General features: G+C 40.3%; 1 protein-coding gene across 1 annotated transcript in view; it reads right to left on the bottom strand.

Annotated features, from left to right (window-relative positions):
* Positions 1–296: 296 nt before the first annotated feature.
* The window catches only part of LOC117516211 (neural cell adhesion molecule 2-like), a 1,113,624-nt gene continuing 1,089,680 nt past the window's right edge, over positions 297–24,240 (bottom strand). Inside the window, exon 17 of the mRNA XM_034177131.1 lies at positions 297–557. Coding sequence (XP_034033022.1) covers positions 443–557 — 115 coding nt within the window. The 3' untranslated portion in view covers positions 297–442. The remainder of the gene's footprint in view (positions 558–24,240) is intronic.

The following is a 24,240-nucleotide window of genomic DNA, read 5'->3' as shown; positions in this document are numbered from 1 at the left end:
GCACTTTTATTCTGAGCTTTGCACACGTTTGTGATTGTGCCATTGTGTGAGGAGCTGTAGTGTGTGTGTGTGTTTTCGGGGGGAGTGGTTGTCGGTGATGTATCACCACTATCTGCATGTGGGCTGTAAAATGTAAAGAACAGCAGGGTTATGAACAGACGTGAGAAAAAAGTGGAGAAAAAGAAAAAAAAAATACAATCATCGAGCCTTCCAATGATGCCATGTTTGAAAACATGATCCATTAATCACTCAGGGTATCTAAAAGGCGGACCCTTTGTTTCTCTCTATATTCTCTCTAGTATTTGTATTTACACGTGCCTTTCACAGGGGCATTGTTAGAAACAGATATGCTATTTTACTCCACTTTTTTCCAGTGTCGTAGGTTGTCTGGGTTTTGGTCTCGTGATCCGAATGTTCTTTTGGTGGCGAGGGGGCCGTCCCATTATGCTTTGCTGTCGTCCGGCTTTGTGTGGATGCTGTTGTCAGTGTGCACTTTAATCTCGATTGTATCCGGCTTCAGAGACTCTTTCCCGTTTTCTTCCTTCAGCGGTAGCTTCCTGAGGAGGAGAAGAGAATGCACAGAAATAGATGTGACATTTGCAGAGTGTTTACACCACACGTTGCTCATTACAGGAGCTTAAAGCACGCATGCATTTGAGGAGAGCAGGCGCAGTGGAGAGTGAACACCTTGTGGTTTTTCTACGAGGCTGGCACAGAATAAATGAAATTAGCACTGAATTATTGCCAGAAGAGCACAGGCTTAATGGTTTTCTTGAGAAAATATGTGTATTTTCCTGCTTTACAGCACACCAGTAATCACCTTAGACCCCACTGACCCCAGTGAAATTAATAAAGTTGCATTTAATTGAAGTGAAAAGGAAGCTGAGATATTAAACAGTCCAGTCGACTCAGCGAAGTGAAGGTCTATTATTCATACTGTGTCTTCCTGATTGGCCAAACAGAGCACACCTGACATAAATTAGTGAGGAAATGCTTGTCTTCTGTTCCCAGTGGACAAAGCTGAAGTGGTGCACAAACCGTCAGAACCAAACACCACCTGGCAGACCTTCAGCTGGATCTGATACATTTATTCATTTGGGGTGAATCCCATGTTGGTGGACTCCACAGTACATCCTGCACAATACTTACAGCACATGAAAGATACATGAGTGGAGAACTGGCAGGCAGTAGACACCCCACCCCTTCCACTCAACTCACCATCACCCAAAGCTACCAACACAAGAAGAGCTACCCTGCAAAGAATGGGTAAGCCTGAACGGGTCATGTAAGGGGGTTGGTTCAATGCCAGCATGCACTGCTGGAGGCTGCGACCATCTATAGCCTGCACATGCAGATCCACAAAACAGACAGAACGGCATATCATCCACGAGTGTCCCTCCTGTGAAAATGACCTAACAAATAGATTAAGAAAGGTATTTACAGGTGTAACAGTCAATAAACAGACTCCCGACCTGATCTAAAAGCAACATAAACTGCTCAATTTTAACATCACAAAACAGTTTTTGCATCGTCAAATCCTCATAAAAGTTAAAAGGCTCTCACGAAAGTGGTCACAGGAATCTTTACAATGTAAAAACAACATCAATGTGTCCAATATTGGCAGGTGGTATAACGAATGTATGTTTGAACTTTGTGTTCGGTTCACATCATTAATATGGTTATGCCGGTTTATAATGGGAATGCTATGCTGTGTTATTTATCTGTGGCAATCCCTCGGTGGCAAGGAAGATCGTCTCTTGATCGATTCCCGATGGTACATCCAGAGTTGATCTGGAGATGCTCGTGCATGGGTTTAACATGGGAATGTTGTTACCCAGACAAACACATAGTCCTTTACAGATCCTTAGATTGGTCCGATGGCTGGGAAATCCCATCGGTCTGAGGACCTGATCTGCCTTCACAGCCGTTGGGTTACAAGCTATCACCTCCTCCACCTGATCTGCCGTTAACAACTTCTTATTTCACCAGAGCCCAGTTAGCCGTCTCATGTTCAGGGTTCCTGTTGGGACTTTATGGTTATCGTAGTGGCCATGGGGCACACAAGGTCCCCACCATATTTCAGCACAACAGGCAATCCCACGTGTTATGACGAGGGGTTGGATTTTGAACCTCTATGTTAGTTATACTACGCTAGTAACAGCTGAAAACTTCTTTGCTGCACTTTCTGGTAGTGTAGGCGCTGCCACCCCCAGCAGTTAACAAAAGGCAAGCAGCATCAATGTTCTACAGCACAGCAACAAAAACCTGAAGAAAGTCTGATATTTTTCTCAAAATATGTATTTGACAGGAAACAATGGTACGTTTGGCTTATTCTAAATTAATGTCTTTATTAAACAAAGAATTGTGACAGACTGCACCGTCCCCTACCGATGAGTTCCATCGAGGGCAGCTCATTAATGATCTGATTGATATGACTGTGTGACATGAGGTAACACATTTCATTGGTTCGGTTTTCCTTCGAGAGCAGACAGAGCCACAGGTGGGTTCCAGGCATTTTAAAAAGATTTCAGCATTCTGAGGCAAATGTCTTCTTTCTACCTGACAGCTACTGTGTGGCCAAAACAGAAACAAGCAATACAAGTTAAAGTTCCTGTTTAAGGACATCATAGTACCTCAATATAAAAATATATGGAAAATGTACCATATGGATTAGGCACTATGTGACATTAGAGACAAGGGGGGGGGGTGTGTGTGCACAAAACCTTTTATCTCACTGATAAACAATCTCATGAAAAATACCTTGAGTTTACAATTGGTTGATCCTGGTGTCACATTAAGTCACTCTGACACACAACTAAGAGGCATATCACAAAAGATCAGGACAATATTGAAAATGACTCTGTTCATGGGATCTGACCTTTCTTGGAAATAATAGTTTTGAAGTAGTCCAAGCAGACATGACAACATAATCTCCAAAAATCTCAATAACCCCACCAACCGTACAGGGTGAAAAACAGAAGATTATCCTTAATTTTCCCTAACGTCCGGATGAAATGATCCATATCATATGACTTGTGTTTCCGTAACTGTCACACTAGTCAACATAATAGTAAACAAAACCCCCAAGTGCTTCAGGAAGAGGTTGGGAAGTGAGCAACAGGGGTGAGAGTCTGCACTCTGATCACTCCTGCTGTTGAATTTTGACAATGGGAAAAAAGTTTTCACTTGATTTAAAAAAAAAACATGCATTCATATTTGTTTAAGTGCAAAATGACTGGATAGACTATATACCCTTTATACAGATGTTACCCCCCCATGATTTGTATTCCTATTCTTGATGACTAGCAAAGCAGGTAGCCCAATGGGATATAAGTTGAGCAACCACTATGTAGACCGAGATTCAATACCTGTCACACTACCTGTCTTGTGTCCTTGGAGAACACATTTTATTGACAGTACATCGTCCTAATCCACCAAACACTAAATGGTTACCGGTGTCCCAAACTGAATGGTTCCCCCCTAAAACTCAGTCTGCCCTGCCTTCACTGCGCATGCGTCATCAGCCACGGTTCACCGATTATCACCTTGTTTCTGCTTAAAACTGCGCTCCAGTCATCATCTATCTCAGCAACAGATATGTGAAGCTTTTGTACAACAATCGTTTCCACATAAATTCAGCATTATTTCATCATAAAAGATGGATGAAACGATCAGAGCGCCGCAGCTACATGAGCTGCTAGATGATACGTTCACTGTGCCTCCGTCATTTCAAAGTGTCACTGATTATCGCCTTGTTTCTGCTTAAAACAGCCTCGTTTCTGCATAAAACTGACTTTAGAATGATTTAAGAGGTTTTACCTTGTCATCTGATGGCTAATAATCCCATTAATCCATTTGACCGCTTTGGGCAAAGAAAATCTGTCTCAGACGAGCTGGTGAGCTAAGAAATGATGCATGCACAGTGGAGGCAGGGCGCACAAATTGTTAGGGGGGAACGTTCAGTCTGCGACACCAGCCTGGGCTGAGAACGTAACCCACACTGGCCCAAAGTCCACACGACGAATTGTAGACTTTCCTCCACTTTATGCTGCAGAATCTGGTAAGGCGCCCCAATGGGCCGACACAGAATTTACTTTTTCTTGTTGACAGGTTCATGAGTATTTCAGTAAACCAGTTTAAAAAACAACCAACAATCCACAAACAGATTTAGGTGAAAACATAACATACTTAATACATGTACAGTAACAACCATGTCTTGACAAACAGAAGTAAACTGGGCTGAGATTAACCAGCAATTATAAACAGGTAATCTGAACTTTTACCATGATCATTACCAAAACTGTGAAACATTTGATTACAACTGGAGAGGAAATATATAATTTGGTGTCAACTTTATTCCTTGGGGTTCTACAATACTGTGTTATCTCAGGTATTTTTTTTCCTGATGTTTTTACTTTTCAGAACCTCGAAAATCTACAGTACATCTCCATGGACAGAGTGACACCCAGACCATAATGAAACTTACCAATGAATCACTCGTGAGTAAAAGGATACTGAACCCAACACAACCATGCAACCCTGTCCTCTGTAACTTCCTCTGTCACACCAACCACCTGTATGTCCTCCCTCACCACGTCCATAAACCTCCTCTTTGGCCTCCCTCTTCTCCTCCTGCCTGGTGGCTCCATCCTCAGCATCCTTCTCCCTATATACCCTGGGTCCCTCCTCTGCACATGTCCAAACCATCTCTATCTCACCTCTCTGACTTTGTCTCTAAACCAACCCACGTGAGCTGTCCCCCTCTGATATGTTAATTCCAAAACAATCCATCCCATGCACATTCAAAACAAGGAGAGCAGAGGAAAAAAAACAAAAGAAACACCCCCCCCCCCCCCCAAAAAAAAACATAAGGAGCGCCTACAAAAGAACTTATCCGATTGCAGTTATGAAACACAGTGGCTACACAAAAAGACCAAAATTTCTAAGACCCAAGAACACCACCAAAGAAGAAAGAACCCTAATGTCCATACACCATGCTGCGCCTGCTCCAGACCAAGAAGCACAACAAAAACCTGACATGAACATGTAAGAAGGAATATGGTTTGAAACCAGTGGTGGGCACAGTTTGGCTAATCCACTAACTGCTAATTAGCGAAGCTAATGTTTTTGTTAGTGGATTAGCTTTTCTGCTAACTTTGAAAACTATCAGTGGATTTAGTTTCGCTAACTGTTAGTCAGCTAACGTTTATTTGCTGGCATAGTTAGTAAAGCCGAACAGTCAAAAACGTTTGTAAACCATAAAATCATACATGTTAGTTCCTGTTTGTTATGTGTTTTGCAGCAGTCAAACAGCTGTGAGGAACTGAGCTCAACCCTACCCCAGCATAAGGGGCCTGGCTGCCAGGCTGCTACACACACACACACACACACACACACACACACACACACACACACACACACACACACACACACACACACACACACACACACACAGACTCATTTACATTCAACATACAGTGCCCCAGACGTGTGGCAGAAGGCATCAAAACCAAAGCAGTTTTGACTTATGACTTGATTTAAAAGCCAAACTAATTTCAGACAGTTTATTGATATTAACATCAACTGGAAATCAAAGTGAAAATATCACATATCTTTTAGTTTATTTATGGTCAGTGCTCCATGCATTTTGGGTCAAAATCCATAGAACTCTGCTATCTACTGGATGGGAGTGTGAATAGCATCCAACTATTACACGGTCACTATTCGTTGCGCTGAATCACACTTAAACAGAATTTTCAGTTTTGCAAATGCCTTTTAAATAAAATAAAAAAAATGACATTACAAATACGCATTTACTTGTAAAAATAAACACACGCATTATAGTAACTTGTGTGTTGGTTTTGTACAAATAAATCAACCAACCAACCAGTGATGAGGAGGCTCATTTTCCCATAATGCCTTTTGGCATCTGTGAGTGTTAATGCTCAAACCTTCAGAATTAGCACATTACTTTAAAACTAAAAGATATGTGTGATATTTTCACTTTGTAAAAATGACAGAGTTGACATTAATATCAAACTCTCCGAAATTAGTTTGGTTTTTAAATCAAAGCACAAGTCAAAACTGCTTTGTTTTTGATGCCTTCTGCCACATGTCTGGGGCACTGTATGTTGAATGTACAGCTAGGGTTGAGCCAGATACTCGTTTCAGACGAATATCTGGTATGGATAAAGCATTTTTGAGGAACACGATCATGATCATGATCCGAGTAAATCTTCTCAATATCTGTGCTCATGCTGAAGGAAAATCCTGATTGGCTAACTGACTGTCTTCACACTCTGTGACTGGCCAGTCACACACAACGCCCGCCCCTCCCAACACAGACACGTCTCACTGCAGCTTCTAGCATGCACACACACAGGATCTGCTCTCTCTCTCTCTCTATGCTTAGCTTGACTGTAGCTCACGTTGCTGTGTCAGTACTCTTTAATTTTTCTTCAATTCGCCTCTGGTTTGGTTTGTATAGAGTTACTTGGTGAACTTGTTTCATATCGTACGCAGTGCATTTGACAAGACAGAGCTGAAAACGGCTTGTGATGTGTTGGTCACTGCCTCCACTCCGGTCGGGGTTTTTTTTTTTTTTAACCATTTGTTTGCTGCCTGGTGATATAAAGTCAGCTGGAAAACTTTGCTTGTACTGAACGCGGTGCTTTTGAGAAGAATACAGTGAACAAGGCTGACATATTATTTCCCTGTTTGCCATCACTGGATGTTTGCATGAATCACCAAGTTCACACAGATCATTAAAAAATAAACTGTCTTAGAACAACCTCTCTCCCTCCCTCTCACTCAGACAGACACACATGCACAGACACCTTAATCACAATGCCAAGAACGTTAGGTAGTAAAAATAAACATATAATTGAAAAAAAATCACAGTTTGATCATAAAATTAAAAAAAGTTGTGTCATGTTGACAACTCTTGTTCATGCATACTTAGTAGGTCATCATTTCCTACTACACTGAATTTCAATTCTGAGGCTGTTCTGTTATTCATTCATACCCTTAAGAATATTCATGTTCTGAGTTTATAAAGAAACTTGTTCTGTAAAATAGTTCCTTTATTATTGTGATCAAAAACATTGCATGTCAATTCTGAGGCTGTTCTGTAAATATTCATTCATACTATAGCGCCATGGCCTCAATTAGGCCTAATTAAATAAAGTGCATTAACGTTTCAACAACAAAAACAACTAGGAGACAGACTGTGCTTTCCACTCTCAGTGGAGAAATTCCTAAGTCATCTGGAGATCTTCAGATAAGTTTTGGAAACTTCCCCCGATGGTCCAACACTGCTTCCCAGAGGAAAAGAAAACCGTAATTGTTTCAAAGAGGAGCATTCGGCTTTTATCAGTGAATTTTCAGTCATTATGAATTACATGACATTATAATTGCTTCACGTCAGAATCTGAGCTTCTCCAGTCCAAGAAAACCCAAAGTTTATGATCAAACTAAGGCAGGAACCTCTCAAGCCTGCAAAAACTTCCCCCCATGATAACATGTGGTCATAAACTTTGTCTTGACTGTCAGCTTTTATCTTGAGTTTAAAGTAAAGAAAAGACCTTCGGTTTGAAATAAAATTTGAGAAATTTGAAATAAAATTTCTTTCATTGATATCTAAAGACTTATAATGTTGGTTGTTTTGATTATCCAAACAAAATGCTTTGCATGTAATCATTCCAGTTTATTGACATGTGCTCATTTTAACTGATGTGTGTGTGTGTGACCTTTCTGCAGTATCTAAAATGCTGATGTTGAAGTACTCTGTTTATCCAAAGGATGTGTTTAACTGACTAGTAAGAATGATGTTTCCATTTGAGTGTCTTAGAACAAATAGTATTTCAAATTAATTAATGTGTTTAAATAGTTGAATCATTTGAGTCTGCCCTCTTTCTAAGGACATGAAGTTTCTATGAGATTACACACACCCTAAATGGGCGGAGATTGGTGACATCAGTCCCCCTTTAAAAGTTAGAACAAAGTCTTGCCTCCCTCTCTTCTCCACCGGCAACTCTTTCTTCTCTCTCTTCCTTAACGCTTAATTTAAAATTTTCTTTGTGGGCCAAGGCATCATTGCTAAGCTAAGCTAAGCTACCACGTGACATTCATTCATTCTTTCCTTTTGATAAAGTTTTAACCTGATGCTTTAAGGTGCGTCAAGTCTTTCTGAATTTTTAAGAGAACTTCCGAGCTGAGCTTTTCAAATTAAGAGCGAATTTACAGAAAAGTGACTTCTCCTTTTCATAATTTTCAACGCTTTTAAAGTTTTATTTTTTTTTTTAAATTCACAAAGACTTTAATTTGGCTCCAACAATTTTTAAGCTACTAGACACCATTTTCAATAAACAGCTTCTACCTCTGGGTTCCTGCAAGCTGACAACAGAGCTGATTTCAAGCCAGCAAAGCCAGCCGACCCAAGCCCTGGGTTCACTTGGGGATACCTCTGTGTCAACCCCTCCGACCCAGGTGAGTTCATGCTGTCCAGAGCAGAAATATCGATGACAGACGGACGGAATCCACCCTCCAACAGCTGCTAACTGACCCAGTCCAGGCTCCATGAAAGAGGTTTGTTGTCAATGGATACAGGTGGCTTCTTTTTCTTTAAAAACATTCATGTAATATTTTTCTTCATAACTGGCTTCAAAGTTCATCACTAAATTCAGATTTATTTACTTAAAATTTTAAGCTTTACCTCTTTCTTCCAATGTCTCATGAGCGAGTAAGAAAATTGTTTCCATGAATGAACGTAATTTTCATCACTGTCTATAAAATGCCAGTCAAATGTTCATTTCTTGTATAAATTGTAAATAAATTGAAAATATTTTCTACTGTGGTTTATTTTGTGTACAGAAGGAAACTCTTGGTCAACGGTATCGTGAGAAAGAAAGAAACCGCATAAAGGAAATGGGATTTACATACAGAAAAGCTAAACGAAAGCCATCATTAACACCTAAACAGAAAAAAACAAGGTTACAATGGGCTAAGGAAAAGTAATCGTGGACTGTGGATGACTGGATGAAAGTCATATTCAGTGATGAATCTCAAATCTGCATTGGGCAAGGTGATGATGCTGGAACTTTTGTTTGGTGCCGTTCCAATGAGATTTATAAAGATGACTGCCTGAAGAGAACATGTAAATTTCCAGAGTCATTGATGATATGGGGCTGCATGTCACGTAAAGGCACTGGGGAGATGGCTGTCATTACATCATCAATAAATGCACAAGTTTACGTTGATATTTTGGACACTTTTCTTATCCCATCAATTGAAAGGATGTTTTGGGGATGATGAAATTCAGATTGCATCAGAATTTTGGCTCTCTGTTGCGACTGTTTACACAGAGACTGCTACCTGCTGCTTTGGACTTGAACTAACAGTCTTTTTCAAGACTTTTTTACTTTTTTACCTTTTTACTTTTTTTAACTTTTTTACTGTGCTCCAACGCCTAAGGAAGACCTCTAACGGTCGAAACATCGCGACGGAGCACTTTTATCAGCTAACTTTCATTAGCGTTGGCAAGCTAACTAGCTTGCTAACGCTTTCCTTTTTATTTTTTTTTTATTTTTTTTTTTATTTTAGCACCGTTGTCGTGCGTTTGCTGTTGTCGTGCGTTGCCTGTGCTGCTTCATGGCCTGTTTGGTGCCTTGATTGGGGCACTCCTTCTGCTGAATCACCTCTGGATTATTTGCACATTATTCACTTTGTGTGTTTTTGGGAATCCGCTAGCTTAGTGCAGCTACTAGCTCTTAGCCGATTTAGCATGGCGGCTTCTCCTGTCTCTCCCGCACTTTTCTGCTCTGGGTGTGAAATGTTTAGTTATTCCTCGGCCTCCTTTAGCAGTAACGGTACTTGTAATAAGTGCAGCTTATTCGTAGCTTTGGAGGCCAGGCTGGGCGAATTGGAGGCTCGGCTCCGCACCGTGGAAAATTCTACAGCTAGCCAGGCCCCTGTAGTCGGTGCGGACCAAGGTAGCTTAGCCGCCGTTAGTTCCCCCCTGGCAGATCCCGGGCAGTCGGGAAAGCAGGCTGACTGGGTGACTGTGAGGAGGAAGCGTAGCCCTAAACAGAAGCCCCGTGTACACCGTCAACCCGTTCACATCTCTAACCGTTTTTCCCCACTCGACGATACACTCGCCGAGGATCAAACTCTGGTTATTGGCGACTCTGTTTTGAGAAATGTGAAGTTAGCGACACCAGCAACCATTGTCAATTGTCTTCCGGGGGCCAGAGCAGGCGACATCGAAGGACATTTGAAATTGCTGGCTAAGGCTAAGCGTAAATTTGGTAAGATTGTAATTCACGTCGGCAGTAATGACACCCGGTTACGCCAATCGGAGGTCACTAAAATTAACATTAAATCGGTGTGTAACTTTGCAAAAACAATGTCGGACTCTGTTGTTTTCTCTGGGCCCCTCCCCAATCAGACCGGGAGTGACATGTTTAGCCGCATGTTCTCCTTGAATTGCTGGCTGTCTGAGTGGTGTCCAAAAAATGAGGTGGGCTTCATTGATAATTGGCAAAGCTTCTGGGGAAAACCTGGTCTTGTTAGGAGAGACGGTATCCATCCCACTTTAGAGGGAGCAGCTCTCATTTCTAGAAATCTGGCCAATTTTTTTGGATCCTCCAAACTGTGACTGTCTAGCGTTGGGACCAGGAGGCAGAGCTGTGGTCTTATACACCTCTCTGCAGCTTCTCTCCCCCTGCCATCCCCCTCATTACCCCATCCCCGTAGAGACGGTGCCTGCTCCCAGACCACCAATAACCAGCAAAAATCTATTTAAGCATAAAAATTCAAAAAGAAAAAATAATATAGCACCTTCAATTGCACCACAGACTAAACAGTTAAATGTGGTCTATTAAACATTAGGTTTCTCTCTTCTAAGTCCCTGTTGGTAAATGATATAATAATTGATCAACGTATTGATTTATTCTGCCTAACAGAAACCTGGTTACAGCAGGATGAATATGTTAGTTTAAATGAGTCAACACCCCCGAGTCACACTAACTGTCAGAATGCTCGTAGCACGGGCCGGGGTGGAGGATTAGCAGCAATCTTCCATTCCAGCCTATTAATTAATCAAAAACCTAGACAGAGCTTTAATTCATTTGAAAGCTTGTCTCTTAGTCTTGTCCATCCAAATTGGAAGTCCCAAAAACCAGTTTTATTTGTTATTATCTATCGTCCACCTGGTCGTTACTGTGAGTTTCTCTGTGAATTTTCAGACCTTTTGTCTGACTTAGTGCTTAGCTCAGATAAGATAATTATAGTGGGCGATTTTAACATCCACACAGATGCTGAGAATGACAGCCTCAACACTGCATTTAATCTATTATTAGACTCTATCGGCTTTGCTCAAAAAGTAAATGAGTCCACCCACCACTTTAATCATATTTTAGATCTTGTTCTGACTTATGGTATGGAAATAGAAGACTTAACAGTATTCCCTGAAAACTCCCTTCTGTCTGATCATTTTTTAATAACATTTACATTTACCCTGTTGGACTACCCTGCAGTGGGGAATAAGTTTCATTACACTAGAAGTCTTTCAGAAAGTGCTGTAACTAGGTTTAAGGATATGATTCCTTCTTTATGTTCTCTAATGTCATATACCAACACAGAGCAGAGTAGCTACCTAAACTCTGTAAGGGAGTTAGAGTATCTCGTCAATAGTTTTACATCCTCATTGAAGACAACTTTGGATGCTGTAGCTCCTCTGAAAAAGAGAGCTTTAAATCAGAAGTGTCTGACTCCGTGGTATAACTCACAAACTCGTAGCTTAAAGCAGATAACCCGTAAGTTGGAGAGGAAATGGCGTCTCACTAATTTAGAAGATCTTCACTTAGCCTGGAAAAAGAGTTTGTTGCTCTATAAAAAAGCCCTCCGTAAAGCTAGGACATCTTTCTACTCATCACTAATTGAAGAAAATAAGAACAACCCCAGGTTTCTTTTCAGCACTGTAGCCAGGCTGACAAAGAGTCAGAGCTCTATTGAGCTGAGTATTCCATTAACTTTAACTAGTAATGACTTCATGACTTTCTTTGCTAACAAAATTTTAACTATTAGAGAAAAAATTACTCATAACCATCCCAAAGACGTATCGTTATCTTTGGCTGCTTTCAGTGATGCCGGTATTTGGTTAGACTCTTTCTCTCCGATTGTTCTGTCTGAGTTATTTTCATTAGTTACTTCATCCAAACCATCAACATGTTTATTAGACCCCATTCCTGCCAGGCTGCTCAAGGAAGTCCTACCATTATTTAATGCTTCAATCTTAAATATGATCAATCTATCTTTGTTAGTTGGTTATGTACCACAGGCCTTTAAGGTGGCAGTAATTAAACCATTACTTAAAAAGCCATCACTTGACCCAGCTATCTTAGCTAATTATAGGCCAATCTCCAACCTTCCTTTTCTCTCAAAGATTCTTGAGAGGGTAGTTGTAAAACAGCTAACTGATCACCTGCAGAGGAATGGTCTATTTGAAGAGTTTCAGTCAGGTTTTAGAATTCATCATAGTACAGAAACAGCATTAGTGAAGGTTACAAATGATCTTCTTATGGCTTCGGACAGTGGACTTATCTCTGTGCTTGTTCTGTTGGACCTCAGTGCTGCTTTTGATACTGTTGACCATAAAATTTTATTACAGAGATTAGAGCATGTCATAGGTATTAAGGGCACTGCGCTGCGGTGGTTTGAATCATATTTGTCTAATAGATTACAGTTTGTTCATGTAAATGGGGAATCTTCTTCACAGACTAAAGTTAATTATGGAGTTCCACAAGGGTCTGTGCTAGGACCAATTTTATTCACTTTATACATGCTTCCCTTAGGCAGTATTATTAGACGGTATTGCTTAAATTTTCATTGTTACGCAGATGATACCCAGCTTTATCTATCCATGAAGCCAGAGGATACACACCAATTAGCTAAACTGCAGGATTGTCTTACAGACATAAAGACATGGATGACCTCTAATTTCCTGCTTTTAAACTCAGATAAAACTGAAGTTATTGTACTTGGCCCCACAAATCTTAGAAGCATGGTGTCTAACCAGATCGTTACTCTGGATGGCATTTCCCTGATCTCTAGTAATACTGTGAGAAATCTTGGAGTCATTTTTGATCAGGATATGTCATTCAAAGCGCATATTAAACAAATATGTAGGACTGCCTTTTTGCATTTACGCAATATCTCTAAAATCAGAAAGGTCTTGTCTCAGAGTGATGCTGAAAAACTAATTCATGCATTTATTTCCTCTAGGCTGGACTATTGTAATTCATTATTATCAGGTTGTCCTAAAAGTTCCCTAAAAAGCCTTCAGTTGGTTCAGAATGCTGCAGCTAGAGTACTGACGGGGACTAGCAGGAGAGAGCATATCTCACCCGTGTTGGCCTCTCTTTAATTGGCTTCCTGTTAATTCTAGAATAGAATTTAAAATTCTTCTTCTTACGTATAAGGTTTTGAATAATCAGGTCTCATCTTATCTTAGGGACCTCGTAGTACCATATTACCCCATTAGAGCGCTTCGCTCTCAGACTGCGGGCTTACTTGTGGTTCCTAGGGTTTGTAAGAGTAGAATGGGAGGCAGAGCCTTCAGCTTTCAGGCTCCTCTCCTGTGGAACCAGCTCCCAATTCAGATCAGGGAGACAGATACCCTCTCTACTTTTAAGATTAGGCTTAAAACTTTCCTTTTCGCTAAGGCTTATAGTTAGGGCTGGATCGGGTGACCCTGGACCATCCCTTGGTTATGTTGCTTTAGACGTAGACTGTGGGGGGGTTCCCATGATGCACTGTTTCTTTCTCTTTTTGCTCCGTATGCATCACTCTGCATTTAATCATTAGTGATCGATCTCTGCCCCCCTTCTCGGCATGTCTTTTTCCTGGTTCTTTCCCTCAGCCCCAACCAGTCTCAGCAGAAGACTGCCCCTCCCTGAGCCTGGTTCTGCTGGAGGTTTCTTCCTGTTAAAAGGGAGTTTTTCCTTCCCACTGTGGCCAAGTGCTTGCTCATAGGGGGTCGTTTTGACCGTTGGGGTTTTTCATAATTGTTGTATGGCCTTGCCTTACAATATGGAGCGCCTTGGGGCAACTGTTTGTTGTGATTTGGCGCTATATAAGAAAAAAGTTGATTGATTGATTGATTGATGAAATCATTTTTCAAGATGATAACGCATCTTGCCATAGAGCAAAAACTGTGAAAACATTCCTAGCAAAAAGACACATAGGGTCAATGTCATGGCCTGCAAATAGTCCGGATCTTAATCCAATTGAAAATCTTTGGTGGAAGTTGAAGAAAATGGTCCATGACAAGGCTCCAACCTGCAAAGCTGATCTGGCAACAGCAATCAGAGAAAGTTGGAGCCAGATTGATGAAGAGTACTGTTTGTCACTCATTAAGTCCATGCCTCAGAGACTGCAAGCTGTTATAAAAGCCAGAGGTGGTGCAACAAAATACTAGTGATGTGTTGGAGCGTTCTTTTGTTTTTCATGATTCCATAATTTTTTCCTCAGAATTGAGTGATTCCATATTTTTTTCCCTCTGCTTGGTCTAAAAAAGTAACCGTTACTGACTGCCACAATTTTTTTTCCTGATTTCTTATAGTGTTTCTTAAAGCCAGAAAGTTGCCATTTGAAATGACTTTAGTTTTGTGTCATGTCTGTGATCTGCTTTTTTCTACAAAATTAAACAACTGAATGAACATCCTCCGAGGCCGGTGATTCCATAATTTTTGCCAGGGGTTGTACAATATTAATCCACAACATGAAATAATGAACAATTCAAATGCTAACCTTTCAGTTAGCGGTTTAGCGGTTAACAAAGCTAACTTTTTGGTTAGCTGTGCCCACCACTGATTGGAACACAAAGCTTTGGAAGAGAACTTCAAAGAGCAACAATGTCAAACTGTAACTGCACTGACCCCTAAATCAGTGGGACCTCCAAAGAAAGGTGAGGTCCTTGTCAGACCTTGTGGTAAAGCTGTTGGGATCCACCCGCATAGCCGGCGCCACGAAGGGGTGTTTGGGTGCGACGCCCCCTCACGTCATCAACCTCGCCCCCTCGGATGTTAGAGTTATCAAAAAATAAAAAGAAAGAAAAAGAAATACTGGAAAATATAGCAAAATATTAGTTATTCAATAATATCACGTATTTAACAAATAAACCAAATTAATTAACTAAAGTAATTAATTTTAAAACAAACGGATATGGTTTGTGTCTGTGTTCAAGGGATTTGATAGGTTGAGGGTTGCGCTTGTCAGTGCGGCAGAGGGTGGTGCGTTTCCAACGCGTCGTGACGTCAGACTCGTCGCTTCGGAAGTGGCAAGGGGAGATTGCTACGTCACACTCTGGCTGTTTCCACAACCTGAATAAAGTTCAGCGATCACCATCTTGAATTTGCGTTGCCTGAACCACAAAAAAAGCTTTAAAAAACAGCAGTAGAATGATTCTCCATCACCCTGCTGGGAGAAGCTTTTTCAGCTACTTTTCGGAGTGACACTGACCGAGGGAGGACTGGCGTCTTGGTGGGATATCAATCGAACCGCGACAGCGGGCCGACCCGCACGGAGAAGCCGGCCTTCAGGCATCATCACTGGGTAGAGCAATCCAAGCCGCCGGGGTGATGGCGCAAACCCACTCAGTCCGAAATCTCCCACTTTTTGGATATATGTGAAGTCCCAGTTTGCCCAACGGAGTTTAGTTCTGCAGCTTTACTGAGGTGAGAATAATGTAAAAATAAAACGTGACGTTTACTGAACTGTGAAGGTTTAATGATCGGCAAATGTTAGCTTAGCCTTTTAGCACAGCTGATCTGAGAGAACACTTTTAATTTGTAAATGGTTCAGTCTTTTTTATTTTTACCAAATAAAGCTACAGCTTTTTTCAGACACCACAAAAGCTCAGCTTTAAATAACTTATTTTTTCGGGCGTTTTTTTTTCCATCGTTTTTTTTTTTTTTTTGCTGTTTTCCCCCCTTTTTTTTATGTATAAACTGTTTAGTGTTTCTTTATATTTAAAGAAATATTTTTATTTGTCCGAATCAGGAACATTTGCTGTGCAGACAACCAAACTTCCATTGATGAGCTGAACACCGCGAAGTCCAGTCGAAAGAAAACATCTCTGCTTTTCAGCAACACCACCAGAGTTAAAAAATGCAGAAGAGACCTTCATCTGGTCCCGAGAATCCAGCAGAACATCACCTGCTTCTAAATAAAAGGCTCTTTGAACAGCAACTATTTTATTATTTTTAAAAAAGCTGTTTCATTTTATATTTTAACAATAAATGAACGGATCATTAAAAATGTCCACGAATCAAAGTCAAAAGACATTTGCACAAGTAGAAGCTCTCCACTTATTGTGCTCAAATTCATATTTTAGAAATGACTCTGTCCTGATAACATTAAAGGCAATTACATATTTGACGAAATTACAAGTTTAATATGACTATAAAAAAATTCATCATGAGGTTTATGTCACAGAAATCCTACTTTACAATCACACTGCAGTCATTGTTAAATTATTTCCTTTTGCATTTATAATAAACATTTGTATTTATTTAGTGTTTGTTTTTCTGGTTGAAATGAGATATAAATAATCTACCAGACTTAAAAAAAATGTGCAAGTTTCCATGTTATTTTATTTGTCTAAAAATAAATGTCTGAGGTTCCTTATGCTAAACAAGAAATTATCTAATATGAAATAACAGGTGGTTTTAATTTACAGATGAAAGGTTTCTAAAGAACCATTTATTGATTTATTTAGCTATTTTAATTACAAGTGTTCTAAACTTTTTTTAACAGTAATCAGAAATTTTGAGGTAACAAACAACAAAAAACATTTCCAATGATTTTTCTTCAGAAAACTGCTCTCTAAATGAGCAGTCCTGTCATACGTTAATGTTTTGTACAGATCAGTGGTTTCTGCACCAATCAGATTGGTCCGATCCATTTTGTACATATCAGTGATTTCTGCACCAATCGGACTGGTCCGATCCATTTTGTACAAATCAGTGGTTTCTGCCACGAGTCTTCCGTGTTTTGGCCCGACGCGTCGTTCCTATTGGACAACACGAAGGTACGTCACAGCTCAGAGTGTCGAAAGCTGGCGCACCTCATCTCGACAGAACACCGGCTCTGTGGTATGCAGGAGATCACTTGACCGAGGGTCTATACGTTCAAATAATAATTTAAAAAATACGGTCATCACTCTTTACTCTTACTCAGTCAGTCTCTTACAACGGTGTAGCCTAAATACACGAGCTTTCCAGGAGCGCATCCAATTCATTACGCACGCTCAGAGGCACGTCTCCTCTGGTGCGCACTTTTTTTTTGGGGGGGAGCGACCCCGCCCCCTGTGATAAACTCATCGCCCCCTTAATATTTTTTTTCTGGCGCCGGGCCTGTCCACCCGGGTGTCTGATTCTGCTAAAACAAGGATGCTATGCCCCTAGAATGCAAACTGAAACTCAGCGGTAACCAATCGCACCAGGAAGTTACACCTCAAAGAACTTATAACATTCACTTTGGATTCCAAAACCAAACACAAATACAGTACATACATCTATAAGCAGAGACCGTGTAACGGTCATCTTCATCTCATCCTCCTGAGCCCTGCCTCATATAATTCAGCAGGCCCACACATCATATTTTAAAATTTATGATAATGTGCCCAGAAGATTAAAACCTTACCGGCCTGTGATACAAGCAAGCTTTTATCTTCATCCTGCACACAAAAACCCAACTTCATCCTAATCAGTTAATGCAGCACCTGGGTAATAGAATACAACAATACAATGACAAAATATGGCAGAAATTGTGGCAATTTATTGTGTATACTGAATCATACTGTGGCATGAGTTCTGTGCTTTGTTTTAATGTTTATGTTTATATTCTAATTCTACCTTCTTCCACACTGTCGTTGGACATTTAAATTAGCCTATAATTAAGTAGTGTGGTTTGTGATATGCTTTCAGAGGACAAACAATATAAATAATAAAAAAAGGACACACACACACACACACACACACACACACACACACACACACACACACACACACACACACACACACACACACACACTATTATTTCCACCATCGTGGTTATGTGATTGCCAGCAGAGTTTTCTTCTCCACGGAACCTGGTGGAATGATAAATCTTATCAAGAGGAAGAACTCATTAAATTCTGAAGTCATTTGGGATTGTTTGTTATTCTGAGATTACAGCCCACATGCTAACGTGGTTCATCAATCAGCTTGCCTACTTTTTCACAGAATAACATTCTGCTTAATATAAGTTTGTTGGCAGAAGAATTCTGAGATGTTCGCTGCTTCAATCTTATAACAAATGAACTGACCAAGTCTGCATTTATCTCTAAGATGCCTCTGATTAGCACTCACATTTTCCTATGTAACATTTAGTAACTAGAAGCACTCAGAGAGTGCAAACCTCCGCCAAGGTCACGGGGTCATTGACGCCATAACATCTACACGCCGTGGAATCATTGAACCTAAAAAAGTCTAACGATGTTTGCTCAGTAGTAAATAAAGTTTCATCTGCTGTGACTGGATAGCATGTATCCTTAGCGCTTGGCATCACAGTTTATTGCAACTTGCACCTTTCCCAGAAGCTACTGTCATCTGATCACTGATATTGATATTGCATGTGCTTATAGACAAAAACAAATAAGAGACAAAATTCAATTTATTATTCAACTAAACTGCAAATATATGAATTTTTTAACATTTATGAAACACTTCTCTAAACAAGGCCATAGGGTCACAGACCCTAAAGAGATTCCCTCCTTGGCACAGTGATCTATTCAACAATTCAGTGTTACAACCAAAACTATGATACATACACTTTTCTTTCCTTTATATTTGACATCCTTGACCATGAAAACATTGGAATCACTTTTATGTCTTTATTAGTTCAAAAGTTATTGTATAAAATGATTTTTTCGGTAATGGCGGTTTTCTTCTGTATCTAGCTCCATAACATTTGAAGCTACATCAAATCTGATGACACCTTACTGTATCAGTACAGATTCAGCTACAGTTTGGTGTTAGTTGTGCATCTCTAGCTTCATTTGTCACCTCACACTGACACATTTTCTATTTTCCCTATATTTTTGCATATTCTGGATCACCAGATCCAGAATCTGGATCCGATCATCACCAAACTGTGTTGTTTGATAGAACATTTGACTATGTTACACCCTCAATTTTTTCAAGCCTTTCTGCCTTGTTTTTGTGGCGTTAGAAACTAGAATGTCAAAATTCCCCCTATCCCGCAATGGTGAAGAATCCTTTAAAAAATTCCTGGATCCGGATCGTGAGCAGGATCACCACTAAAATTTAATCACGTGTTCCTCTTGTCATTTCCAACCACTCCACAAAACTTCATCAAAATACGCTCAAAACGTTTTGAGTTATCCTTTTTGAGTTATCCTGAAACTTTTTTTACTACTGAGCAAACATCATTGTTAGACTTTTTTAGGTTCAGTGATTCCACAGCGTGTAGATGTTATGGCGTCAGTGACTCCATGGTCTTGGTGGATGTTTGCACTCTCTGAGTGCTTCTAGTTATGTGTGTAATTGTAACGGATATCAGCAGGAGGTGCTGTGCAGAAGTTGGAAATCACACTCACCAAGGCCAAAAGACACTCTAGTGACAGACACTAGGGCCCATGGGTTTTAACCTCGTGGTTAGAGTGTCTGCCTCCCATCCTGGAGACTGGGAGTATAATCCCAGAGTGGGACAAAGCAACACAGGTTACATAATGCTGTGTTCTGAACCCTCGAACATTCAGCAAGACCCGGCATAAAAAAAAAAAAAAAAATCATACTTCCAGAAAAAAGGTCATAAGATTATGAGATTACCTTGGTAATTTGAGTCATCAACTACTTAGCCCATACCACAGTGGAGCTAAGATAATGTTATCTTTTGGGCTAAATGCAATCATCAAAGACATTTTCGCTGCTGTGTGGTGCTGGTAACATCATTGTACACAGAATGTGAATATACTACATATAGCAGTAATGGCTTGTTAAAAATTCATCTAAAGATGGATTGTCAACATTAGTAACATTGTTGTCTCAGCAGTAGCAAAGGGGGCCGCCATGGCTGTGCCATTAACTCGGGTAACTTGGATTGCTCAATTTCCTCTCAAGTTTCCAAGCAAAAATTCTGTAGCGTTCAAGGCATTTTTCCTTGAGCTAGAGGTCAGAATCTCCAAGCTTCCAAGTGTTCTCAAAGCAGCATACAGTAAGTACCAAAAAATTTGATATTTATCAATCCTGTGCATACTGTTCATGCACACATCAGTACGTATCAGCTGTTGACAAATCCCACACATTCTAAAAGACATGTTCATGCACGTTCATAGTCATTTTCTTTCAGAAACACCCTTAATTATCTATATATGGGAATAAAACATCTGTTTGTTGCTGATGTTCCTCACTGGAATAACGGCTAAGAGAGGGAAGAAAATCAACTTGTGAAACAGTTCAAAGTATTTGTGTGTGGTCACAGCCGACAGAAGAAAAGTATGAAAAATGTATGTGTAGTATGAAAAGTATGAAAATGAATATGTATGAAGTATAAAAAATAAAATAAACAATGAGCTGTCCAGCAGTAACTGAAGCACACCTCCAGTACAAACCACTCATCTATGATCTCATGTTGTTTATTAATCACTTGTGGACATAATTTTAACAAGATGTAAGAAATGTCAATATGTTCACCACAACAGGCACCCTGCATGAAACGTTGCAATTAATAGAACAGGAACACAATTATTTATCTGCAGTTTGAATTCTTTGCACTCATGTGACATCACTGGGGTGCTGTCTTCATGAAGATAAAACTGGAAGACTAGTCAGATTTGTGCCTTGAGACAATCGTGTCTCAGAGGTGATGGTCTAGTGGTTAAGCGTTGGACTTGAGACCAGAGGATCTTCGGTTCAAATCCCAGCCTGACCAGGAAATCACCTTTCCCCTTGGGCAAGGTCCTTAATCCCCTAGTTACTCCCGGTGTGTAGTGAGTGCCTTGTATGGCAGCACCCTGACACTGGAGTGAATGTGAGGGATTATTGTAAAGTGCTTTGAGCGTCTGGCACTATATACAGTGAGGAAAATAAGTATTTGAACACCCTGCAATTTTGCCAGTTCTCCCACTTAGAAATCATGGAGGGGTCTGAAATTTTCATCTTAGGTGCATGTTCACTGTGAGAGACATAATCTAAAAAAAAAAAAAAAAAAAAAAACAAATCCAGAAATCACAATGTATGATTTTTTAAATAATTTATTTGCATCTTACTGCTGCAAATTAGTATTTCATCCCCTACTAACCACCTAGAATTCTGGCTCACACAGACCTGTCATGTTTCTTTAAGAAGCCCTCTTATTCTGCACTCTTTACCTGTATTAATTGCACCTGTTTGAACTTGTTACCTGTATAACAGACACCTGTTCACACACTCAGTCAATCACAGTCCAACGTATCCACCATAGCCAAGACCAAAGAGCTGTCTAAGGACACCAGGGACAAAACTGTAGACCTGCACAAGGCTGGGATGGACTACAGGACAACAGGCAAGCAGCTTGGTAGAAGACAACAACTGTTATGATTATTTATTAGAAAGTGGAAGAAACACAAGATGACTGTCAATCTCCCTCGGTCTGGGATTCCATGCAAGATCTCACTTTGTGGAGTAACGATGATTCTGAGAAAGCTCAGAACTACACAGGAGGACCTGGTCAATGACCTGAAGAGAGCTGGGACCACAGTCACAAAGATTACATTAGTAACACATGATGCTGTCATGGTTTAAAATCCTGCAGGGCAGCAAGGTCCGCCTGCTCAGCCAGCACATGTCCAGGCCATATGATGTTCACCAGTGACCATCTGGATGATCCAGAGGAGGCATGGGAGAAGGTCATGTGGTCAGATGAGACCAGAATAGAGCTTTTTGGAATCAACTCCACTTACCATGTTTAGAGGATGAGAACAACCCCAAGAAAACCATCCCAACCGTGGAGCATGGGGGTGGAAACATCATACTCTGGGGGTGTTCTTCTGCAAAGGGGACAGGATGACTGCACCGTATTGAAGGGAGGATGGATGGGGTCATGTATTGCAAGATTTTGGCAAACAACCTCCTTCCCTCAGTAAGAGCATTAAAGATGGGTCATGGCTGGGTCTTCCAGCATGACAATGACCCGAAACACACAGCCAGGGCAACTAAGGAGGGGCTCCGTAAGACGCATTTCAAGGTCCTGGAGTGGCCTGGCCAGTCTCCAGACCTGATCTCAATAGAAAATCTTTGGAGGGAGCTGAAACTCCAAACCTGAAAGATCTAGAATAGATCTGTATGAAGGAGTGGACCAAAATCCCTGCTGCAGTGTGTGAAAACATGGCCAAGAACTACAGGAAACGTCTGACCTCTGTAATTGCAAACAAAGGCTACTGTACCAAATATTAACATTTATTTTCACAAGTGTTCACTTATTTTCCTCACTGTAAATGCAGTCCATTTACCATTTAGGTCTACAGACAATTCCTTTGACTTCATACTTGGTTTGTCCTCTGACATGCACTGGCAACTGTGGGACCTTATATGTAGACAGGTGTGTGCCTTTCCAAATCATGTTCAATCAACTGAATTTACCCCAGTTAGACTCCAATTAAACTGTAGAAGGGATGATAAGTAGGAAGAGGAGCCACCTGAGCTCAATTTTGAGCTTTATGGCAAAGGCTGTGAATACTTATGTACGTGTGATTTCTTAGTTTTTTAAAAATAAGTTTGAAAAAAAAAAATCTAAAAAAAAAAAACATTTTTCACATTGTCATTTTGGGGTACTGTGTGTAGGATTTTGAGTAAAAAATTACTTTCATCCATTATGGAATAAGGCTGTAACATAACAGAACGTGGAAAACGTGAAGCGCTGTAAATACTTTACAGATGCACTGTAAATGTTCCTTTCTTGCTTTAAGTAAAACAAGGTGTGCATTTAAAAGTAAAGAGCTTTCGAAAAAGGCATCGTAATGGAAACTGCTTAATTTCTGGGAAAAAAATGTAGTTTGAGTTACATGTGCAGTGAATGGCTGTGGTGAATGGATCATACGGGGCTCTTAGATTGTGTATTTTCTGTGCCCTCAGTTGGGGTTTGAATAGGTATGATTGCTCAAGATGTCTCGTAGTGATACTTCACTTTGACGCTTTGCTTTTAATTATAGTCACAGCCTTGGAGCATATGAGGCAAACTGGTTTTGAGATTTCTTGTGGGAAATATGAAGATGCACTAGTGGGTCATTCAGTCATAAGTTCTTCCCAGACATCGCTCAATCTCAAAGTCCGAGAACTTAGAGACATCAGTCGTGTCTTTGTTTTACATCAGCAACAAGAGACTATAAACGCTTTATAGAAACCCTATAAAGATGGAAAAGTGCTACAGATATGCAGTCCACTTAACCCTTTAACCTTGTTTTAAATGGTTTTAGGAAACTTCTCTTCCAGAGTGTAGTTTTTATTGGTATTAAAAGCAAATGCAAAGCACTAAAGTCAGGACAATGACAATACAGTAAAAGTAATAAAATCCTAAGTCCTAATAGGTCTATCCTCACAATGTGCTCACAATGTTTAGCTGGCAAAAATTGCAGCTGGCTACAAGGAAAAGGCTAAAATTTGAAGTTGAGATGTAAAAACAATGCGTGTCTCAAATGACTGGTGATGAAAATTAATCAAAAAGATGGTCAGTTCCTGGATAAGACCCTGCCATCTGCACAGAAGATTTATAGGAACTTCTCTCAAGGCATACCCCTCTAAGATGTCTGAGTTTCCCGAGGCAACCAGGCTTAGGCTCCCAAATCTCCCTCGCTTTTCATTCATCTTTACTTTTTCTTTGTTGTATTTCAAATGGATAGAGCACAACACATATGAGATCATCTTTTGGTAAACGCATAGTTTGTTCAAACCCACTTGGTCCCAGTCAGGTGATGTCTGACAACCACAGATTAATCCTGAAATCATCTGATCAGTCTCAGGATGTACAGTAGTGTTCAGAACAATAGTAGTGCTATGTGACTAAAAAGATTAATCCAGGTTTTGAGTATATTTCTTATTGTTACATGGGAAACAAGGTACCAGTAGATTCAGTAGATTCTGACAAATACAACAAGACCAAGCATTCATGATATGCACACTCTTAAGGCTATGAAATTGGGCG

The sequence above is a fragment of the Thalassophryne amazonica genome, chromosome 1 (genome assembly GCF_902500255.1).
Source record: "Thalassophryne amazonica chromosome 1, fThaAma1.1, whole genome shotgun sequence".
NCBI classification, from domain to species: Eukaryota; Metazoa; Chordata; class Actinopteri; order Batrachoidiformes; family Batrachoididae; genus Thalassophryne; species Thalassophryne amazonica.
Note: the sequence above shows the minus strand (reverse complement) of the source record. Positions and strands in the feature narration are given on the sequence as shown.